The 20682-nt window shown below is 42.1% G+C and overlaps 3 protein-coding genes across 11 annotated transcripts in view; all 3 read left to right on the plus strand.

The window, feature by feature from the left end:
• The window catches only part of spag17 (sperm associated antigen 17), a 32280-nt gene extending 31656 nt beyond the window's left edge, over positions 1-624 (plus strand). For all 6 annotated transcript variants that reach the window (XM_037757885.1, XM_037757888.1, XM_037757889.1 and 3 more), the window contains 2 exons: positions 100-253; positions 349-624. In XM_037757885.1, the coding sequence (XP_037613813.1) occupies positions 100-253; positions 349-358 (164 nt within the window). In that variant the 3' untranslated portion in view covers positions 359-624. The remainder of the gene's footprint in view (positions 1-99; positions 254-348) is intronic.
• LOC119481208 (serine/threonine-protein kinase pim-1-like) overlaps positions 1-20682 on the plus strand; it is a 1020488-nt gene that overhangs the window by 350622 nt on the left and 649184 nt on the right. The window lies entirely within an intron of this gene.
• LOC119481201 (transmembrane protein 151A) overlaps positions 976-20682 on the plus strand; it is a 28099-nt gene continuing 8392 nt past the window's right edge. Inside the window, exons 1-6 of one of the 2 annotated variants that reach the window (XR_005205126.1) lie at positions 976-1925; positions 13418-13759; positions 14998-15132; positions 15366-15505; positions 15620-15659; positions 16717-18152. Coding sequence is in view for 1 of the 2 variants with exons in the window: in XM_037757933.1 (XP_037613861.1) it covers positions 1857-1925; positions 13418-13759; positions 14998-15132; positions 15366-15505; positions 15620-15659; positions 16717-17928 (1938 nt within the window). In the remaining variant the exon portion in view is untranslated. Of the gene's footprint in view, positions 1926-13417; positions 13760-14997; positions 15133-15365; positions 15506-15619; positions 15660-16716; positions 20068-20682 lie in introns of those variants that run through there. The other variant, XM_037757933.1, reaches the window with a different exon arrangement.

Genomic DNA, 20682 nt, shown 5'->3' on the forward strand with positions numbered 1-20682 from the left:
TGATGTGTAATTGAAGACAAAGTGCAGTTTTTGTGAGATGCATCAAGTCTGAGTGTATAGAGGAAACATACAGTGAGGTTGGTCCTTAAATAATTCCACCCATCCTGTCTGAGAGGTTATATGACATTTGGCTCAAGGACCGCACCGGTACACACAACAAGAAGAGAGGCTCCAGGGTCCGTCAACTGTCTTCCACCCTACCAGTCGGACGGTTGACCCAGTACCCGTCTGACCAGGCCGTCAGCAAAAGATGGTCAGTATCTTGTACTAATAAAATAAACAGAAATGTCTCATGTGGATGGTAAGCAGTCACAATATCTGAACCAGTTTTTTGTTTGTAAATTTCAGGACATCTTAATTGCACCACTTCTCTGTGAGGATATACACATACCAATCTCCCATCAGATTTCACATCGTTCAAGCTGTTATCCCATCATCATCCTACCACACTCACTCACACTCACTTGTACGAATTCTCAGATGTACGTCGCTTTGGACAAAAGCGTCTGCTAAATGAAAATGTAAATGAATTTGTACTCCCTTTTTTTTCAACAACGAATGAAATATTTTAATGGATTTTTATATTTTCCTCTGTTCCAAATAAAATCGTTATTAATGAAATAATTGTAAAATGTGAATTTTAGGCTTTTGTGATTACATATTTGGTTTGAAGTCTTTAGGACACACACACACCAAACATGTATTATACAATTATTAAATTGATAACGTTTTTTTTTATATTTTCCTCTGTTCCAAATAAAATCGTTATCAATGACATAATTATAAAATTAAAAAAAATGAAAATAATTTTAGCAAGTGAGTTTTAGGCTTTTGTGAATACATATTTGGTTTGATGTCTTTAGGACACACACACACACCAAATATGTATTTTACAATTATTGAATTGATAACAATTTTAATATTTTCCTCTGTTCCAAATAAAATCGTTATTAATGACATAATTGTAAAATTTAAAAAAAAATGAAAATAATTGTAGCAAGTGAGTTTTAGGCTTTGGTAAATACATATTTGGTGTGATTGTCCCAAATCAAACCAGACATCTTTTATAAATATGTAATTCGCCAGGAGTTAGATGCCTGAGTGTGTGTGCGCGTGTCTCTCTCCACAGAGGGGAGACTCGCGCCTGTGTGCGTGTGCTCAGGTGTATAGATGGGGGTTGGTATATGACGTCAACGGAGACCCAACGCAAGGTGCCAAAACAAAGTGGAATAACGACAGACAGTCCCCCTCGCGCGCTGCATTTCGATGCCTCCTCGCGTTTATTCTCCTCGACGTTTCTCGCGACCGACACAACACAACAACACGCGCTCATTATTAGGGTTTGTTCTCACGAGCGTCTTCCTTCATTAGTGCAGCTGCAGCAGCTTTTATTGGCTCCCCCCTGCGCGCTGTCGGTCACGCGCGCACACGTGCACATACGCACACTCTTTACCCGCCGAGCATCACAAGAGGCAAGAAGCGAAAACGGTGTCGGCGAGGAGGGCGACGGACGTACGCTTTGACTTTGGTTGCTTATTCTGCCGTGACACCGGAGAGGCTCAGGATGGAGATGGAGATGGAGCGAGTAGAAGAGAAGCACTGAGCCGGTCCGTTGGACAGAAGACACGGGAAGAAAGCAGGAGGTGTGTACGGTACCGCTGAATCCGGACTAGATGATGCTGATTTGCCGCAGGCCCCGCCATCGTGAAACTGGATACCGACTTACCGCGGCGGATGGGGTGACCGAGCTCGCTGCTCCGCCGGGCAGGAGGTCCCTGCCTTCGGACGTTACCGGGGCTGGAGCTGCCTGTGCCCGGTTCTAAGGAAGGAAGGGAAGGAGTGGCAAAGAGGGGAAAATGCAGACGGAGGAGGAGACGGCCACCGCAGAAGAGCCCATCTTGGAGGAAGGGTCAGGACGAGAGCAGGTAAGGACATTTCTGTTCTGTTCTGTCTCTCTCTCTACCACCACAAGGTTGTTTATATACGCCAAAGAGTAGTTTAAAGTTGCGCATATATCTATTTTGATGTCATTGCTGGTCGTTGCCAAACAACCCATCATGTATGACATGCTGTATGTCAACCCCCTGGTCATTCATTATAAAAAAAAAACCCGTCTAAAACCTCTAAAAGTCCTTCATGCTTTTGCACAACAGCAAGGACAACGGGACAGGACCTTGGCTTTAATATGAATGGAGATGATGAGGAGGAGGCTTGGTGGTTTTTGGGTAAACAGAGAGAAGGGGAGGGAACTCTAAATCCCTAGTCTAGAAATAAAGCCACAGCATTGATGGAATGTGTCTCTATAAACGCTGTTCCTCCTCCTGGGATGAGAGATGGTTTGGTCGTTTTCAGCATATAGTAGAGAGATGTTCATTTACCAGCTGACACCACTGAAAACACCAGAGGGTGACATCACAGTTCAGCCACACACACACCCACCTTTCAGCCAAAATTACACTGACACAGTGGGAATGGTGAGAACATGGAATAACACCTCCAAGCAGTATAAACAGTGTTTTACAGGGATTCACTATTTATAGTAGTAGGATATACCCACTCAGCAATGTGTTTTATTTCATGTTTGGCAAACTTATTCATAATATATTAACCTCCTTAGCAGATAACACTGTTCTTATACACAACTCCCCCAACAGTACATCGACTATACATACATCCCTCCTTGACGCCATGAATCTGACTCCCTCTTTTTGAAAGACAGTTTCCGGTAGATTCAAGATACTTTTGTTGTCATTGTAGACATACAACGAAATTACGTTTGGTAACTTCCAGTGACCAGCAGCAAGAGAACAAGATAAAAAAGAAGACAATAAGATCAAAACAAGAAGAATAAAAGATAATATATACTATACAGAAAATACCAAGTATTGCACAGCGAACTATACCACCTTGCTTCCACACCACACTCACACACACGCACGCGCGCGCGCACACACACACACACACACACACACACACACACACACACACACACACACACACATACACACACATACACACATCTTTAGCATGTAACCTCTTCTCATAAGCAGTTCACCACTTCCTCTACTAGCCTAACACTTCAATACTTAGGAAGCAGCATCATTTATTCGAACACGTCATCTTTATAATAAAACAAAAAGGGAAATGGAATATGCATGATAAAACATCACGTAAGCCAGTTGCCAGGAAAAAATAACCATGGATTCTCACAACACCATTCCCAGTTGCACTACTCAACATGATGACGGTCTGTACCCTTAGAGGAAGAGCAGAGCTGTGTATGCGTGTGGTGTAATGGATATAAAGACGCGGTTATACTGCTATGGAGGAAGTGACCAGTATCTATACCAGTGGAGTTTACTCAGTTTGAGCAGAAAGGCGGGGTGTGTTACGACGTAGGTACCAGTGGTGATGGGTTGGTGTCACACTAGGTACCTGTTCTGTAGGCCAGAGGCTCCCAAACAGGGATCCGGGCCCCCATTAGGGGGGTGCCAACGCTAACAGGGCATACGCCAGGATTTGTCTTCTCTGGGGTTGTCAAAATTAGATTTGCACATGTATAACTAAAATCATAATAACACACTTACTGGATAATTTATACAAAAGATAAACATAAAGATTTTTTTTTCTGCACAGTTGCAGATACAGATAAGGCTACATTAATATTACTAGTATTATACTATTTTTAGAATTAGATTCCAGTGGTGGCTGCGTAGGATTGTTTACGACTTGTGTGATCCAAACATTTCCAATAACTCCAGAGCGCTTTAAAGTCCAAAAGTCAAGATTTATTGGAAAAAGATGGATGTAATCATTTCCAAAATTCACCACATGTTTTTATCTAACGAAATATCCACATTTGTTGGCGTTTCCGTTTAGCTGACGAGTTATATTCATTAAAGAAAGTTGATTTAATAAAATCAGAATAACTCTTTTAATACACTGAAACATCATAGTGAAATTGAGGGTTTTGTTCGAGGATTTGTAAAATTTGGGTGATGACGTCAGAAAATATAGACTCAGCTTTTCTTAGATACAAATAGGGGGGGAACCATTACTATAGGAACTTAGTCTCACCTTAACATCTTATAAATGTGAGCTTTAGGGATGCAACTAACTATTAATTTAATTGTCGTTTAATCAGACTATTTATTTATTTTTATTTCATTAAATTCTTCATCTGTGAAATGTCAGAAAATGGGGAGAAATGGCCATCACAAAAGCAGCAAATCCTCACATTTGAAAATGTGGAACCAGCGAATCCTAGGCATTTCATTCCGACAGCCATTAATTCTTTGTCGACTGAATAGTCGATTAATTGACTAACAGTTTTAGCTCTAATGAGCTTTAAGTATCTTGTCAGAGTGACCTGAAACTCCCATTTTCTTTAACTGACTATAAGTGGTAAGAGGAGTTTTATATCTTTACTGTCCAACTACTTTAATTTCCTTTACAACATACAGTATATGACTCATGGCTAATAAAACTGACAGAATAAAGCAATTGGCTTCTGGTAATTTAAAGACTTCTATATGGAGAGTTTCTAAGCCTGTTAAATGATGCCTTTCACTTTATTCCACATCTCCCGTCTGTCTTCTTTATCCATGCCTGCAGTGCAGACAGTGCAATGTAATGCAATGAATTCAGTCATCTGTTCTGTGCCTCCATTACTCTCTCTCATCTTGCCCTCCTGGTCTCCTTCCTGTTTTAGATTTGCCTGTCATGGAGCATAGCGCTTCATCCTCCCCTCTCTCTATCTTTGACTCTCCCTCTCTCAAGCATTTGCACACTCATGTCTCACTTAACTTTATTCCCTCTCTGGCCCACACGGGTATGCATGTACGCTCTCACGCAAGCATTATCACAATTGAAGTGGAGCCACTTGATTAATATTAAAATAGCATTTTTCAATCTTACGTACCTCCATGCACGTATTTCCATTAGCGGAGAGGTATGTTGCATGAAAAGCAAGCGATCCTGATTTCTTTGCACGTTTCGTCAACAAATGACAATACTGCATTCATCGTGAACTGTGCACAGGCAGAGCGAGGGAAAAACAAATCAATCACACAAATCAAATGTGTGTGAGAGAGGCATATTGGAAGTTTCAAAATAATATCACGAACAAAATCAGAATCAATAAAAAAAAACATCTATTGATGGAAGAGGAAATAAATGTATCCTACGCTCATTCTGACAGAAACGTTATGCTGGTACTGATACCTTTTGCAACTATCTGCTGTATGTCATTAGAACAAAATGCAATATGATGAATATTATAGCTAAAAACGATCAGAAAATCCCGACTGCCACTCGGCCACACAAACATCTAGAAGTCCTATACAGTGCCTCGACACACTGGACAAAAATAGCTTCCCTAAGAATCATTGACAGAAAAAGAAGAAACCCATTTCTGATTAAGAAATCCTAATTTTCTATAGAATCGTGCCAACCTATGATGAATGTATGCATACGCACTGTTAATGGGGAATGGCAAGCAAATCTAGCTTGGAGGCAGGCTGCAATAAAAAATAATAACGGTACATAACAGCATCATGAAGCAGGCCAACAAGGTGTTGAACAGCAATTAGGGTTACTAATAGAGAAATTTGTCTTCCATGAGATAATACAAAATTCAATTGCTAAACAGGAGAGGATGATACGAGACATGGAACATTACAGAAGAGCAAACGTGTTGCGTAAACCACTGGTTTCCTCAGGAGAATATGTTCAAATGATATTAATAGCTGAATCAGGGCTGCAACTAAGATTTATTTTCAATGTCGATTAATCTGTTGATTATTTTCTCCATTAATCTATTATTTGCATGGTCTATAAAATGCCAGAAAATGTTGAAAAATGTCGATAAGTGTTTCCCAAAGCCCAAGATGACGTCTTCAAATGTCTTGTTTTGTCCACAACTTGAAAAGAAAAGGAAAGAAGCCAGAAAATATTCACATTCAAGAAGCTGGAATCAGAGAATTTTGACTTTTTTTTTTCTTTAAAATAATACTCAAACCGATTTAATGGATTATCAAAATAGTTGCCGATTAATTTAATAGTTGACAATTATTCGATAGATCATTGCAGCTCTATTCAAAATGAACACTCGCCAAGTTTACGCTTGTTGTACATCCCTGCTTACTCTAATACACAAAGCAAAATTCAAATAAGTCGTCCCAAGTTCATAAGTTTAATTGGACAACAGATATTTCACGAGTGCTGATATTCAGTATAGCAATGTTGCAATAAGTATATCACTCCGCTTTACAGATGTTCTGAAATAATTGCTGACGAATTCAAACTTAATTTCCATCTGCCACTCATAAGGTAGCAGATTGCACTTAATATGCTCTTGAATTTTTTTATTTATTTATTATGGTACAGTTTTTGTCATGAGATGTAAATGAGCAGTACTTAGCAGTGAGACTTTTTTGCAAAATGCAAAACAATGACTGTTTGGAAAATACTGATCATACAGATAGACAGTAGAATGGTAGATTGTACTGCATAAGTTGTTTGAGAGGTTTCTGTGGATGTTTTGGTACTTTATTCCACTTGTCACCATACAGTGCTACAGGAATGAGTCCTAAAACCCGGGAATGAGTTAGCATTTCAGCACTTCTGGTTCCCTCGTCTGGAAGTCAATGGATTTTTTGAAAGGGTTTTTAGTTAAATGCCTGAAATAAGTTCTGTGGTTAACACAAGCTGAAGAGATTTTAACGTTTTGTTTACGACATAAAATACATCATAAATACCCCTCTTGTGAATTTTGAAGCTTTTACGTGTCTTTAAAAAGGCGGTTGCTAACAAGTGGCTAAATGAGACTACTAAACATCATAATGCCGACTCGTCTACCTTTACAGCCTCGTTGTGTATACTTGTGTCCATGCGACCATTTTGTTTATAACGGTTTACTTCTGGCAATTGCATTGACACTTCATAAAAGTGGTGTTCATTTGTGGAGATTATCTTGTTGAACAAAACGTGTAAGTATTCTAAATGTGTGTTTGCCACAGAGCTTATTTTCTGCAACAATCCAAAACCAATGGAAAAATCTCATTGGCTTTTTGTCGAGGGAATGCGGGGCGATGCTAACTTCCAGGTTGGCCTACAAAAATACGTCATCCCTGGAGCACTCTAATGGCATCTACAGCAATGTAACTGGCATGAATTCAAGCTTACATGTACGCTGACTGCTGCTTTTCATTAGGAAATAGGTGACCCACACATTACCTGATGATAATTGGTGTTGGTGAATAATTAGCCTCAATTGAACACACTCTAAAACAAATCATTTGTAATGGAGGAATAATGTTTTCAGCATATTAGCATAGGTAGTAGAAACCGGACTTCCTAAATGACCCCCTCCAATTGAAATTACATCATTTTCAACAGCGTACTGCAGGCATCAACAGCACATTTTCCTGCTCTCACTTCCTCACTTCATTTGCCACCCACATGCACGGATGGCTAATTATAGCTGCTCCAGTCACACCTAACCAGCTGAATCAGTACGAGCAGAGAGAGAGGAATACACGTTTTCTACTACTGTACACACCTTACCTTAATGCATAAAAAAACATCTCTGCACAGCGCAGAAATGTAGAATTTTCCAATGTAATTTTATGTTTATTAGAAAGTGTTTATGTGTCGGTAAGATGGGAGGGACGATTAGCTTCACATACTGGAGACAAACGTGTAATTCTAGATAGTTCTACTATTGAAGCATAATGGTGAAGTCGAGTGAAATAGTAAGAGTTATAAGAGATTTGACCTGTGCACACATAAGAACAAGAAGCCAGTAACTAAATATGTGGCAGAATTGCACAGTTACAGCACCATATTACAGCAAATGCTGCAAGACCATATTACAGAACAATGATTGAATTCGGAGACATTTACTGGCTGAAGCAAATCCTATTAATGAAAAAGCTCTGTCAATTGCAATTTCAGTAGAGGCAGGAAATAACTACAGCACGCACAGGATCTTCAGAATCCAGGCAATGCTTCTCTGAAAACAAAGTTGTGTGTGATCTGTGTCCAAAAAATACAAAACCTGTGGTCTAGGATCCGTGCCAGCTATGTGGGCTCTTCTTCAGACGGCTGCCTCTAGTGACTGTGGATGCTTAGGAATATACATAGCGACAATATGTCAAAGTATCAGTATTTTCAGCCAAGCTACAATGGTGTCTTTTATGCAAATGCAGGCACTGTAAGTTATTAATGAAACATCAATGAAGAATTTGTCGTGTAAGTACCACCCTGTATCAACCCTCTTCAAAAGAGCTTGCAAGAAGGGCGGTCTAAACTTCAAGTATGACAAAAATGAAAGCCGACACCCTCCAGACTAGGCTATATAGATTTCTTTTCATAATGATTTCAAGGGGAGTGAGCTTTGCCTTTGATCTGTTACAGCCTGACACAAGAACCAAGGCTCAACCGAGGCAGTTGGAACGGAAAGAGGATCGTGACACAACCAAAAAAGCTGCAGTTTTGCACCAGGAGGTTCACTAGAATCTACTAATTTGGCCCGAAGTGCATCCCCATTGGTCACTAGTTGGGAAGAGCACCCACCCTCCGGTTCCCCCCGAGGTTAACACTATTAGCTCTGTCAACATTGTTTGCACTGTTAGCGCTGTTGGCACCGTTAGCTGTGAGCCGCTGGGTCAGCCGTTGCCATGTTGAGAGCCGTGCGGAGGCAATAGAAATCTCGCATTTAGCATCTTTTAACAAGAGACAGTTTCTCATGATACACTACCACAAACCTGATTTGACAATTTCATTACTGCCAGACATTTCACTGAAAAACAATCTCCTCTCTTTAATAAAAATAGACTTCCTGTTGTTGGAGGTCTGGTTGCTGGTCAATGCTGGTGAGCGGCTCGTCAATAAAATTAGAATAGCCGGAACAGCCCACCTTAAGTGAGCCAAAGCTGAAGTTGTTGCTATCTTCGGGGCTAAAAATCCCCATCACTTTAACCAGCAGGTAGCAAGCAAGACACAGGAACTTGGCTTGGGTCTTGAGGAAGGATGCACCGATCTGACTTTTTCAGTCCCGATGGCAATACCTGGGCTTTGGGTATCGGCCAGTACCGATCTGAAACCAGTGTTTAATTGATAAGCTGTATGCCTCACTGTGTGGAAGTGACTGGGATCATTCTTTTATGTGTAAGGCAACTTCAGGCTTGACTTAAACATTGCTTTCCTAACTTTGTAAAACAAAATGTAACAAATAAATAGATATGAATTTAGTGAATTGTTATTTGTTAATAAAATAATAAATTGTACACCAGCAACTTGGTAAAAAAATCCTCAAAATTAACAGGAATTACAATTCAGGAGTAAACCTTTTAATGCAGCAACAAATTGGTCAAAATGTAAACAAGAATTAAAATTCCAGTATATAATGTGTATAGTATACAAACATAAAATTTTATTTAATAGATCTGCCTCATTGTCACCGATATCCGATCCAGCTATTTGAGTCAGTATCGGCCCGATATCCGATCCGGTATCGGTGCATCCCTAGTCTTGAGTAGCTGTAGCATTTATTACATAAATATATATGTAATATGTTATATAACACTGCAGCTATAACGTTACTGCTACTCACCATCACAGACACTCTCTCTCTCTCTCTCTCTCTTTCTTGGCCGACCGCACACTCGCTAACGTTACGCTGCTAGCACCGCTCGCTAACGCGTCTCGTTTCCTCGTCATGATTCCACGTCAGCTTGTGTCCATGGAGCCGTCCTTGCAGAAAGTATAGCTAAAGGTATGCCGTTAGCACTGTTGGGATGTTTAGGAATGAGCTGCCCTTGGATGGAAATGGTGAAACAGACTTGCCATGGGAATTTCAAAATAAAGGCGTATCTTAAAGATGATATGTATTGATGTTTTTATTTTGCATCGATGATTTTGCATCGATGACATTTGATCATTGAATCAGTATATCGTTCCAGATCGATGGATTGGTACACCCCTACCACAAAGTGACGTATACAGATTTTAAATTTGGGAAAAAGAGAGCTTGAGTATCCCAGATACCCTGAGTTGAAGTAGCGGGATGAAAAAGGTTAGATCAGGGCATCTCTAAGAATAACAAGTACAAGGGCAGAGGACGTGTTGGTGGGAGCTTTTGTTATTTCCGAGTTGCTTCTGCTCCATAATTCAGCTCAGTCTGCTGTTTACTATACCATTTGACTATGCTGTATGTGTGCATTGTTATTGATCTTGTATTAGCTACTATGCAATAATCAAAATGGCTCCTCAATCTCACTCATCTAGCAAAGTCCTATTACTGTAAACTGCCAGCATCCTTTAGAGTTGAAGAGAGCTGATATTTCCTCGTACGCTACATCAAAGTAACAGTTGACCCTGGGATAGACTTTGTGTGGTATATCTCTCTGTAGGCCCACTAGTTTATGAGCATCTCCAGTGACAGAGCATTTCAGCAGATCTGGTCTTTACCTTCGGGAGCAAGAACTGCTCGTGTTGACAAATAGTGATAGGCATAAGTGCATACAGGAATAATTTGACTCCTGTCTTGGGGCTGATTTTCCTCTCACTGGGCATGCACCAGCTGCAGCTGAGACTTGATGGAAATGTCAGCAGAGACCCATGCAGGTTCTTTTTTTTTTATAGCTAGAATATCCTTTTTTTGGCAACATTTATTTGCACAAGGTAAGAGGAAAAGGACAGGAGAGAATTGGAGCCAGCAAGACAAAATGAGACAGACAAGAGAGGGAGGGCGGGAGAGGAAAGAGAAGGATGAATTTTGGCAGCGGAGTTCCCTGGAGAAAGGTGCAGTCTGTCACTGCTGCCTTCTCTTTAGTCCCCCCCCCTCTCTCTCCCTCTCATTTTGCTTCCTTTCATGCTTGCATTCATGAAAAGTTCATGACCGTTTCTCTGTCTCTCTCTCATGCTCCTCATCCCCTCTCTCCTTCCTCTCTCTCTCTCTACACTACACTATACTTTTAGCCCAATCAATCCACTTAGAGACAGACTTTCAGAGAGGATGTAACAGAGGAGACGTGAGGATGAGGACGAAAGGGAGGAGAGACTGAGGTTGGAATTGGAGAGTAAATGCTTAGGAGGTGGGAGGGAAGATTCTGGGAAGGAGAATGGAGATTACGTAAGGAAAGGAAGGAGGATGTGGAGAGAAAAGGCAAACAGCCAAACAAAAATCAGTTGCATTGGGATGTTTGGGGGGGTTTTGCAGAGAGATGATGGACTGGTGGAGTGTAGCTGCCCTTCACGCCACCTTTCACTACTTGCCCTTGACGTACAGTAGTATAAAAAAAAAATGAAAGGCACTGTGGGTGTGTGTCGCAGCCAAATATGCTAGCGGATAGCAAATTGTGGCTGCATTGAAGGAGTGAGAGATGAAGAGGGGGTGGGGGGGGCGATGTGCTGACAGGACAGGCAGACTTGGCTGGGAGGAGGAGAGGACATTGGTGTCATCCCATCTTTTTTTTTTTGTCATCTGCTTTGTTGCTCTTTTGCCTTGTCGCATCCAGAGTGTAACAGCATGGAGAGGACACACACGAAACAGTACAGGTGTGTGTTAACTGTGTTTCCCTCTTGTTTTCTATGACACACAACATACATAATACATAAGCCTTTTTTTGGCACAACCCCCTCTATATCTCTCCCTCCTTCCCTCATCATTCACACACACATATATTGAAGCAGCAGTGTGTTACGCTGCTGATGTCGGAGTGGAGTCTGTTTGCTAGAGAACAGTCTAGAAGTATCGTTCTCATCTAAATTATTCACGTACTCTCCGCTGGCTGCATTACAATGCCGAGAACGTGTGTGATGGCGTGTGCGTGGATAGAGAGAGAGAGACGTCGAGAGAGAAGAGGGGCACATTAGACCACCCATGTCTGCGTATCTAATGCGTATGTTTGAGTGCAATGTAATATGATGTCTTCCCAGTGCAAGTGAGGCTGTGTCAAAGTGTGCACTTAGAGGCATAAACTGTGTGTGTGTGTGTGTGTGTGTGTGTGTGTGTGTGTGTGTGTGTGTCTAATCAGCAGCACTTATCCTATGATGGGTATGGGGGTAGTTTAATGCACTCCTTTGTTCAAGACCTCAGCCTACACACTTGCTCAGAAATACAACCCCGTTTACCAAACAGGAAGATTAGGATTATTAAAAACTCACTAGGGGGTCACAAGCTACGCAAAATCTGTGTCGCCTCCTTGACAAACATTTTCTATTACCACTGTAGCTGCACTCGTTTTCACCTGTCAGACGTTATTAAATATTAACATTGTGAGGCATAATGTATTATTTATTATAATCCTGACTGTCAGTCAGCATGACAGTGTAGAAATATGTCAAATCTAGTGGCACAGATCAGACTGGTTTCACCATATTTGTGGCTAATTTTAGTGTTAAAATAGCTACATGTTACACATCTCTTATAGCCTTACGATTGGATAGATGTAGCTCAAAAGTAAGGACTGTCTGTAAACAATATTTAATCATGGCATTAAGAGCTTAAAACAGAAATCTAATTGGAAGTACAATTTAAAGTAATAATAATAACCTGTGCCCAAGTAACCCAGGGTGTCTTTAAATGGAGAAAACATGATTAAGTACCTTCTAGGGTGCCCTTCCAGTGGAGAAAACATGATTAATTACAGTACCTTCTAGGGTGCCCTTCCAGTAGAGAAAACATTATGCAGTGCCCTCTAGGGTGCCTTTAAATGGACAAAACATGATGAAGCGCCCTCTAAGGTGCCCTTCCAGTAGAGAAAAAGTGATGAAGTGCCCTCAATGGTGGCCCTAAAATTGGCCCCTACCACTCAGACCTGAGTCCGCCACTGCTCTGGTGATTTAGTGTTGCGCTAAAGGAGTTTACATCCATGCTAGCAGCAGCTCTGCGAGGCTGTACTTAAGCACAGTGATACTTTGAGCTGAAAGTTAACATCATAATATGCTCACAATGACGATGATAACATAGTAATGTTAAGCAGGTGTAATGTTTACCATCTTAGTTTAGCGTGATAGCATGCTAACATTTGCTATGCACTAAATACAAAACACTTAGTACCTAGTAGTGCTAAGGAAGTTAGTTCTGAGGATGATGGGAATGTCATTAGTTATGCAGGTATTTGGTCATAAACCACTGGATATTTTGACCTTTGACTTAGTAGTGATGGTGATAGGGGGAAATCGGGGGGATCACCAAAGTCATTACAACCATGATTGTCAGTGCAAAATATTATGGCAATCCATCCAACGGTTGCTGAGATATACAGTATAGTAGATTGACTTAAATGTCATTTGGTGGAGTGTCCGTTTAAACTTTAACATTTTTCATTGTATATTTATTAATGGTTACCTCAGTGTGCGGTCAGCAGCATCTTAACATCCATCCTCTCCTCTCCCTTTGTCTCCACAGCAACGGCCGGTCCAACAGTCTCTGGCCTCCTCCCTGTGTCGGGAGTCCCATTGGAAGTGCCTCCTCCTGACCCTCCTCATGTACGGCTGCTTCGCCACGCTCGCCTGGTGCGCCCTCTGTCGCGTGCCCGTCCTCGGCTCCTCCTCCTCCGTACCTCTCGGTGCTGACGACGACGCCACCTCGGCCGCCTACTACAATGACATCCTGCACCTGGAGAGCCCGTGCTCCAGCGGCTACGTCTACATCCCCCTGGCCTTCCTGGCAATGCTGTATGTGGTTTATCTGGTGGAGTGCTGGCACTGCTTCTCCAAGACGGCCATGTTGGCTCATGCTGAATTCCAGGTTGGTGTGAAAAACAGTTTTAGCATCTAATATCTTAAAAAAAAAAACTAAAGCCCAAACCCAACAGACCGTGTAGTCTACTGCTGCAATAGGAGTTTAAGAATAAGTATGTGACCCTCATGCAGTTTATTCAGAAATTTTAAAGAGGACCTATTATGCTTTTGTGCTTTTCCTCTTTTCTTTAGTGTGTTATATAGTTTTTTTGTGAATGTAAAAGGTTTGCAAAGTTACAAAGCCCAAAGTCCACTCATAAGCAAGTTACTCCTGAACTGCTTGAAACGCCTCACTTGAAGTCCCGCCTTCTCTTCTGTAACGTGGTGATGTCACCAACTAACAAATCTGCATAATACCTGCCTAGCACCTAGTTTGGCACGCACTCAAACATAACTAGTTAGAGCGGAGCTGCAGCAGAGTCAGAAGAGTTTGGTTAGGTTGACCAATCACAACAGAGTGGGCCAGCTGACCAATCAGAGCAGAGTGGGCTTTTCGGAAGGGCGGGGCAGGAGCTCAAACAGAGCGTTTCATACAGAGGGTGAAAAGAGGTGCTGCAGCACAGCCGGTATGAGAAAAATAAAGAGTTTTTTGAATATTATAGCATGTAAACATGTTCTAGTAGAAACCCAAAATACAAGTATGCATCTAAAAATGAGCATAATAGGTCCTCTTTAACATTTCACGAAGAGAGAACACTCTCAATTTCCTGCTTTCCTAAAATAACATATAATAATAATCCACTCATATGGAAATGAGCTGACCTGGGGCCATCAGTCTGTCTTTTGTCTATTCTGGTCGGCTCTGTCTATTATCAGGAATTCCAGGAGCACATTGCTCCAAAAAGCACAGTAGTTACTGTTCATCATAGCACTCTACCACTGCCAAAAACAAAATATTTTTTACGTTAGTCCAGACTATCAGGGGAACATAACCGATCAAAAAAAAATAATAATCATAAACAGACCTTGGCAGGGCCTGACTTTCACCAGATTGCACAGACTTTGCTATGCTGTATGCAAACAATAGGAACTTAATTGTTCTGCTTGTACCAAAAAGTGCTCAGGCAATGTTGCATCTTTATGTTTTAGATTGTTTGTCCTCATTTTTATAAAGTTTGTTTAGAAGGAAATCTTTACAAAAATGGCTACAGAATACATGTTTTTTTCAAAAGTCATGTGTAGAAACTTACATTTAGATGTGACATCAATGAAATGATTTCATTATTCCTTCATTCTTTGACGCAGGAAGTGTTCGAGCGTGTGCAGAGGCTTCAGCAGGCCACGCCCTGCATTTGGTGGAAGGCCATCAGCTATCACTACGTGAGGAGGACCAGACAGGTGACGAGATACCGCAACGGAGATGCATACACGACCACACAGGTGAGGGGAACTCTTCATAACAAACATACTAACACTTTCTCTCACATTTAATCGTTTGTATTTATATTGTTCATAGCTACTAATTTCGTAAACTTTTAAAATAACTGCTATGCAAATCTTGATTTCTCATAATGAACTATTGCGGGGCTGTGTAACACCCCATCTATTCTCCTTCCTCCTCTCCCATTTCCCCTCCATCACACTCTTCCCTCTCCATCTCCTTCCCTCCTCAGGTCTACCACGAGCGGGTGAACACTCATGCCTCCAGCTCAGAGTTTGACTACGCCCGCTACGGTGTCAAAGACGTATCAAAGGAGCTGCTGGACCTGCAGCTCCACCCTGCTGTTCGCCTCCGTTTCACCAAGTGTTTCAGGTTAGACACCCACCACTAACCACAACTGGGCAAAAGACATGTTGGGGAAGGTTATTATGTTGGGGGGGAGAGGGGAGGGGAAGCAAGTTATTAACCTATGTTTGTGCTCTTTAGCTTCTCCAGTGCACGTGCTGAGGCTGCCTACCTCACCCAGGTAAGATCTGATATAAGAAAATAACATTTTATATAGTGAATTCTGTTCTGTTCAATCAATTTAATCTATAAAATGTGAAAAAATAAGTACCGATGCCCAACCCAAGTTTCCAGAGCACAATGTGTTATCTTCCAATTGATTGTTTGCCCCCTCAGCTACATATTCAAGCTTTCTAGTCACTGCACATATGCAGTTTACAATGATAACGATGGCAGATTTACCATTTTTGAAACAATCAGTCCTTGATTTTAGACAGAGATAGACAAAAGCAGGCTTCTTATTTCTAACCGGCAACCATCGATTTAGCCGTCTGAAATGACAACTGTCGCTGGTAGAATGAGCTGTAGCCAGCAGCTGACTTTTTAATGTTTATAGCCGACTAGTTTTTTTATGAGAACTCTGTAAAAAGGGTCCTTAAATGTACAATTGATGGCAGGCAAAAAGTTTGCCTCCTCACCAGCTGATGATCCATGTTGGTTGTCAAAGGTCAAAGGTCACTCTGACCTCAGAAAACACATTTTCGGCCATAACTCAAGAATTCATATGCTAATCATGACAATTTCACACACACGTTTAACAGAATAAACTAATGTTGTTAATTTAAGATAGACTCCTTGGCTTTGGAAGTAATGCTCAATTGTTTTGGTTCAAAGTCTTACATATTAGTGGAGTCTTAGGGAGAGAGAGAAAATGTTGCTTGTGTAACTCACCTTGGTCGGTCTGTGCTGTTCTTGTGTTTTTAAGTGTTTTGGCAATGTGTATCATGTTATATCTGGGAGCTGACTTTATGTAATCAACAATATAGCATTTTGACCTGTTTCCCTGGTTCTGGAATTATCCTCACTTAAATGCCTCTTTCCTTATTCATTTATTTTTAACGTTATTTTATTATGACTTTTATATATTTTATTTTTATTTAAAAAAACAATTACACCATCAACCAAACATAGTCTTAAACAGCTCATTTGCTTGTAAATGTCTGTCTTGTCAAATTGCCTTCGTGGATTATTAAAGTGGTATTAAATTTAATTGAATATTCTCTTTCTGTTTTTCCAAGCGAGCGCGCTTCTTCGGGGAGAACGAGGGCCTTGACGACTACATGGAGGCGAGGGAGGGAATGCACCTGAAGAACGTGGATTTCCGCGAACACATCCTGGCGTTCCCAGATCCCCTTCACCAGCCCTGGTTCTCCAGGCACAGGGTGTTCTGGCTGGCTTCCGCTTTCCTCCTGTCGTGGCCGCTGCGGGTCGTGTCAGAATATCGCACGGCGTACGTCCACTACCATGTAGAGAAGCTGTTCGGGGAGGACGAGGACGGCGGCGGAGGAGGTCCGGGTGGAGGAGGAAGAGGGGACGGGGTTGAAGGAGGGACTGAGAATGGGATCCACCCTGGGATTGGTCTAAGTGGGACGAGTTACAGAGCCATCTCTCGGGTCAACACGGTGGACATGACAGAATTGGAGTGGCACATCCGCTGTAACCAACAGATGGTCCCGAGCTACTCTGAAGCCCTCCTTATGGACTTGGACATGAGTGGGGGGACAAACCCCACCGCCTCTACGCCCATCTCTGGGCCGACAAGCTCCACCCCCAGCCAGGGGCCCAACCCGCCTCCTCTAGCTCTGCCTGTTGTGTTCAACTCGGCTTACCTCCTCCAGAGCTGCCCCCGGTGCCGGAGGACCACGTCAAGTTCAAGTCTTCCTTCCAGGCTGAGGGCCCCCATGGGAACCACAGCCCTCCTGAACGCTACCGTGGCAGGGATCAGGGCCGTGGGGCAGGGAGGCGGGGGTATAGGAGGAAGGTTGGTGCTCAGTCGGAGCGGATTCTCTCTAGGGAGACTCGGAGGAGGGCGCCAGAACAGCCTGTTTCATTCAAGAAGCATGGGAGGAGGGCTGGGAGGAAGTAGGGAAGATGGAGGAGGAAGTGCAGGAGGAGGCGGAGGCGGGGGAGGTAGTGGAGGCGGAGGAGGTGGAGGTGGAGGATTCCTTGGTTTAGGTTCAAGGCAGGACAACGAAGAGACCAGAGGAGTGCTAGAAGGAGAAGGGGACGACGACGAGGAAGAGGAGCAGGAGGAGGAGGAGGTGAGAAGAAGGGAACAGGGAAGAGAGAGGGATGAAGAAGCAGAGCAAGACAGCGGAGGAGGGGGAGTCGAGGCGAGGGAGGGCGACGGGGCAGGGAGGGACCGTCCTCCATCCTACCAGGACGCATTCTTCTTCCCCGTCCTCATTATACACGGAGAGGAGAGCTGCCACGCCGGAGACGACATGTGACGATCAGACAAAATAAACACGCTGAGAGCAAGACAGTCTGGGCTGAGGCCGAGGGAGATGAAAGAACACAAAGATAAGAGTGGATCAGAGAGGAAGTAGAGGAGGGAAAATGAGATAATGGCGGACATGAAGAATGAATGAAATGAGAGCAGAATGAGGCTGAAAGTAAAGAGTTGGTAGATGGCAGAAAGAAGAAAGGATTCAGTCAGAACAAAGCATAAGAGGTAAGAACAGCAGTGTGACAGACAGAGGGGTAGCGGTGGTGATGGATAGACGTATGATGGAGTTGAAAGGGAAAAGAGAATAAGAAGTGGGCGAGTGCATACTGTAAAAAAGCCAGAAAACACACTGGCTCAGAAGGAGATGATAGGGAGTCTGAGAATATGAGCGAAGGCAAGAAAATCCATAAAATTGTAGTTTTTGCTACACAGATAGAGATCGTGAGAGAGAGAGAGAGAGAGAGATTGAGGGACAGATCGAATACTTAGGAGGAACTGGAAGACTGAAAACATGGGAATGTCTATTTCCAGATATATCTATGCAAGAACAGGAGGGGGAGGAGTAACAAGTCTAAAGATAGCAGATCGGAGAGCAGGCGGAGAGACTCCAAACCAGCTGAGTGGTAGTGGGTATTTTTTCCAAAACGAAGCAGAAGCGGAGGAGTTGCAAAAAAGGGTATTTCGAAGGCTCGAAGCTTTGCTAAAATCAAAATAGGCGAACTAAAAACAATGGCTCATTAACAAGATGAAATGCAGAAAGAGGAGATCCTAAATATTTCAGTTGAGAGAAGAAGCAGATGAGATCACAAAGGATTACAAAATGCAATGTAGAGAAGTAGAGAAACGATGCTTTTGGCAAGGTAAAATGTATTAAAAAAAAAAATGGCAAGGAAGGAGAGTAGAAAATCCAAGTAGAATAGAAAACTGACTGCCCAGATTACCCTAAATCTTGTTTTCCAAAAAAGATTAAACTCAAGAGGAGGAGAGAAAATACAGGATTTTTATCACAGAGACCAAACAGCCTCTGAGCAGCAATCCTGACCTTAAATCTAATCAAATAACATTCAAATAGTTTTCAAACAGCTACCGACGAGGTCTCTCTCAGATTTACTCTACAACTTCACACAGCATGTGGCCAGCAACCGTAACAGTATAATAAAAGAGGAGCAACATTGATTTCCTCCCTCCCTCTCTCCGTCTTACTCCTCACTTCACCATTAGCTTCCGCACCACTCTCTATCCATTACTGATATGGAGCTGATAGGAAAAAAACTCGATTGCTTCCTTCCTCCACTTCTCGGCTCCTCTTTTCTCCTTCTCTGCTCTCCTCCCCTCCATTTTGTCACCTCTTCTGTTCTCCTTCTTTCCTTCCTCACCTCTCTCTGCACTGACAACCATAAGTTACAAGTGCAGAGGTGTAATTCTGATCAACACGTCTGTGTCATCTATCTCATCTTATTTTTATACAATTAGCACATGATGTGTTATAAGTGAGAGGGCGTTGCACCAAAATAGATTCATCCATCGTTAACTTCTCCCTCCTCTATTCCTCTGCCATCTTCTCTCACTTCCGCTCCTCCCTTTTCCTCTTTTTTTAAAGTGGTGGTTACACCTCTCTCTGCTCCTCAGATCAGATTTCATCTCTCGCTCACGCCACATATCACATCTCCTCTCGTCGGAGGTTTCTTTTCCAGGATCAGATTTTCTGAACCAGATATATGAAGTTTATTTTATGACCTCTCGAAAAAGAATGAACAAAAAATGTGGGCACTTTGATCAGTGAAATTACCCAATGCGTAGTGGAGCAAAAGACAAAATTGGCCTTTTCAAAGAAAAGGTTGTTAACACAGGGAGTGATTTTCATACAAAATAAGAGTAACATTTTTAGCGAATTTCCACCAATTATGCCTGTGTAGTCTAGTTTTAAACATTTGTACCCAAAGATAGCCTTGCGCAATATGAAGAAAAAATAAACGGTAACCGATAAACCTTCCACCAATATCAATATACTATATATCACAATACTGTATGTGTTTTAGGCATGAAAAACCACCTCTTTATCTCATTTATGTCCAAAATATCGGACTGCATGGGAAGTAAAACTTGAGCAGTCGAGCTCAGCTGGCGTTCTCCTAATAAAGAAAAGAAAAAAAATCTGACTTTTGATTGCTTTTTGCAGTGAACAAAATCGCTGATGAGAACTTACAATGTTAAAATAAAACCAACCATATGATCCCAATAATCAATAATGCCCTGCCCTGTGATAGAAGATAGATTTTTGCCACGCTGCTACCTCCTCCTCTTGAAGAATCACCTGCAAAATAAGTAACCGTGCTCTCTGAAACATCGCCTCACTGTAAACCGTGTAAAAGTATAGCTGGCATAGAGATACATGTAACTTAATAACAGCTATTGTGCAGGAGCTACTAATAGAGATGTAGCAAATATTTTTTTTGCCATTGCAAAATGCAGTGCCAAAAAAGCAGTGATACTTTAGACAGATGTAGACAAGGGCACAGACAAGAATCCACAGGGATGTCCTACTTCGTGAGTTGGTGTGTTTTCGTGGAGGATCAGTCCAGGGAGAGACGATTGGCACAGACGACACAACCATCAGTGCATAATATATATTTTACAAAGCACACTAAACCTGCTACAGTAGCAAGAAGCAGTTAGAGTAGTTAGCTGAACATTTCTTAACCTTTCCTGCATACTAGTGCTCTTCAGAGGTCAACTTCAGCCACTCTGCAACGTT

The sequence above is a fragment of the Sebastes umbrosus genome, chromosome 22 (assembly GCF_015220745.1).
Source record: "Sebastes umbrosus isolate fSebUmb1 chromosome 22, fSebUmb1.pri, whole genome shotgun sequence".
In the NCBI taxonomy this organism is placed as follows: Eukaryota; Metazoa; Chordata; class Actinopteri; order Perciformes; family Sebastidae; genus Sebastes; species Sebastes umbrosus.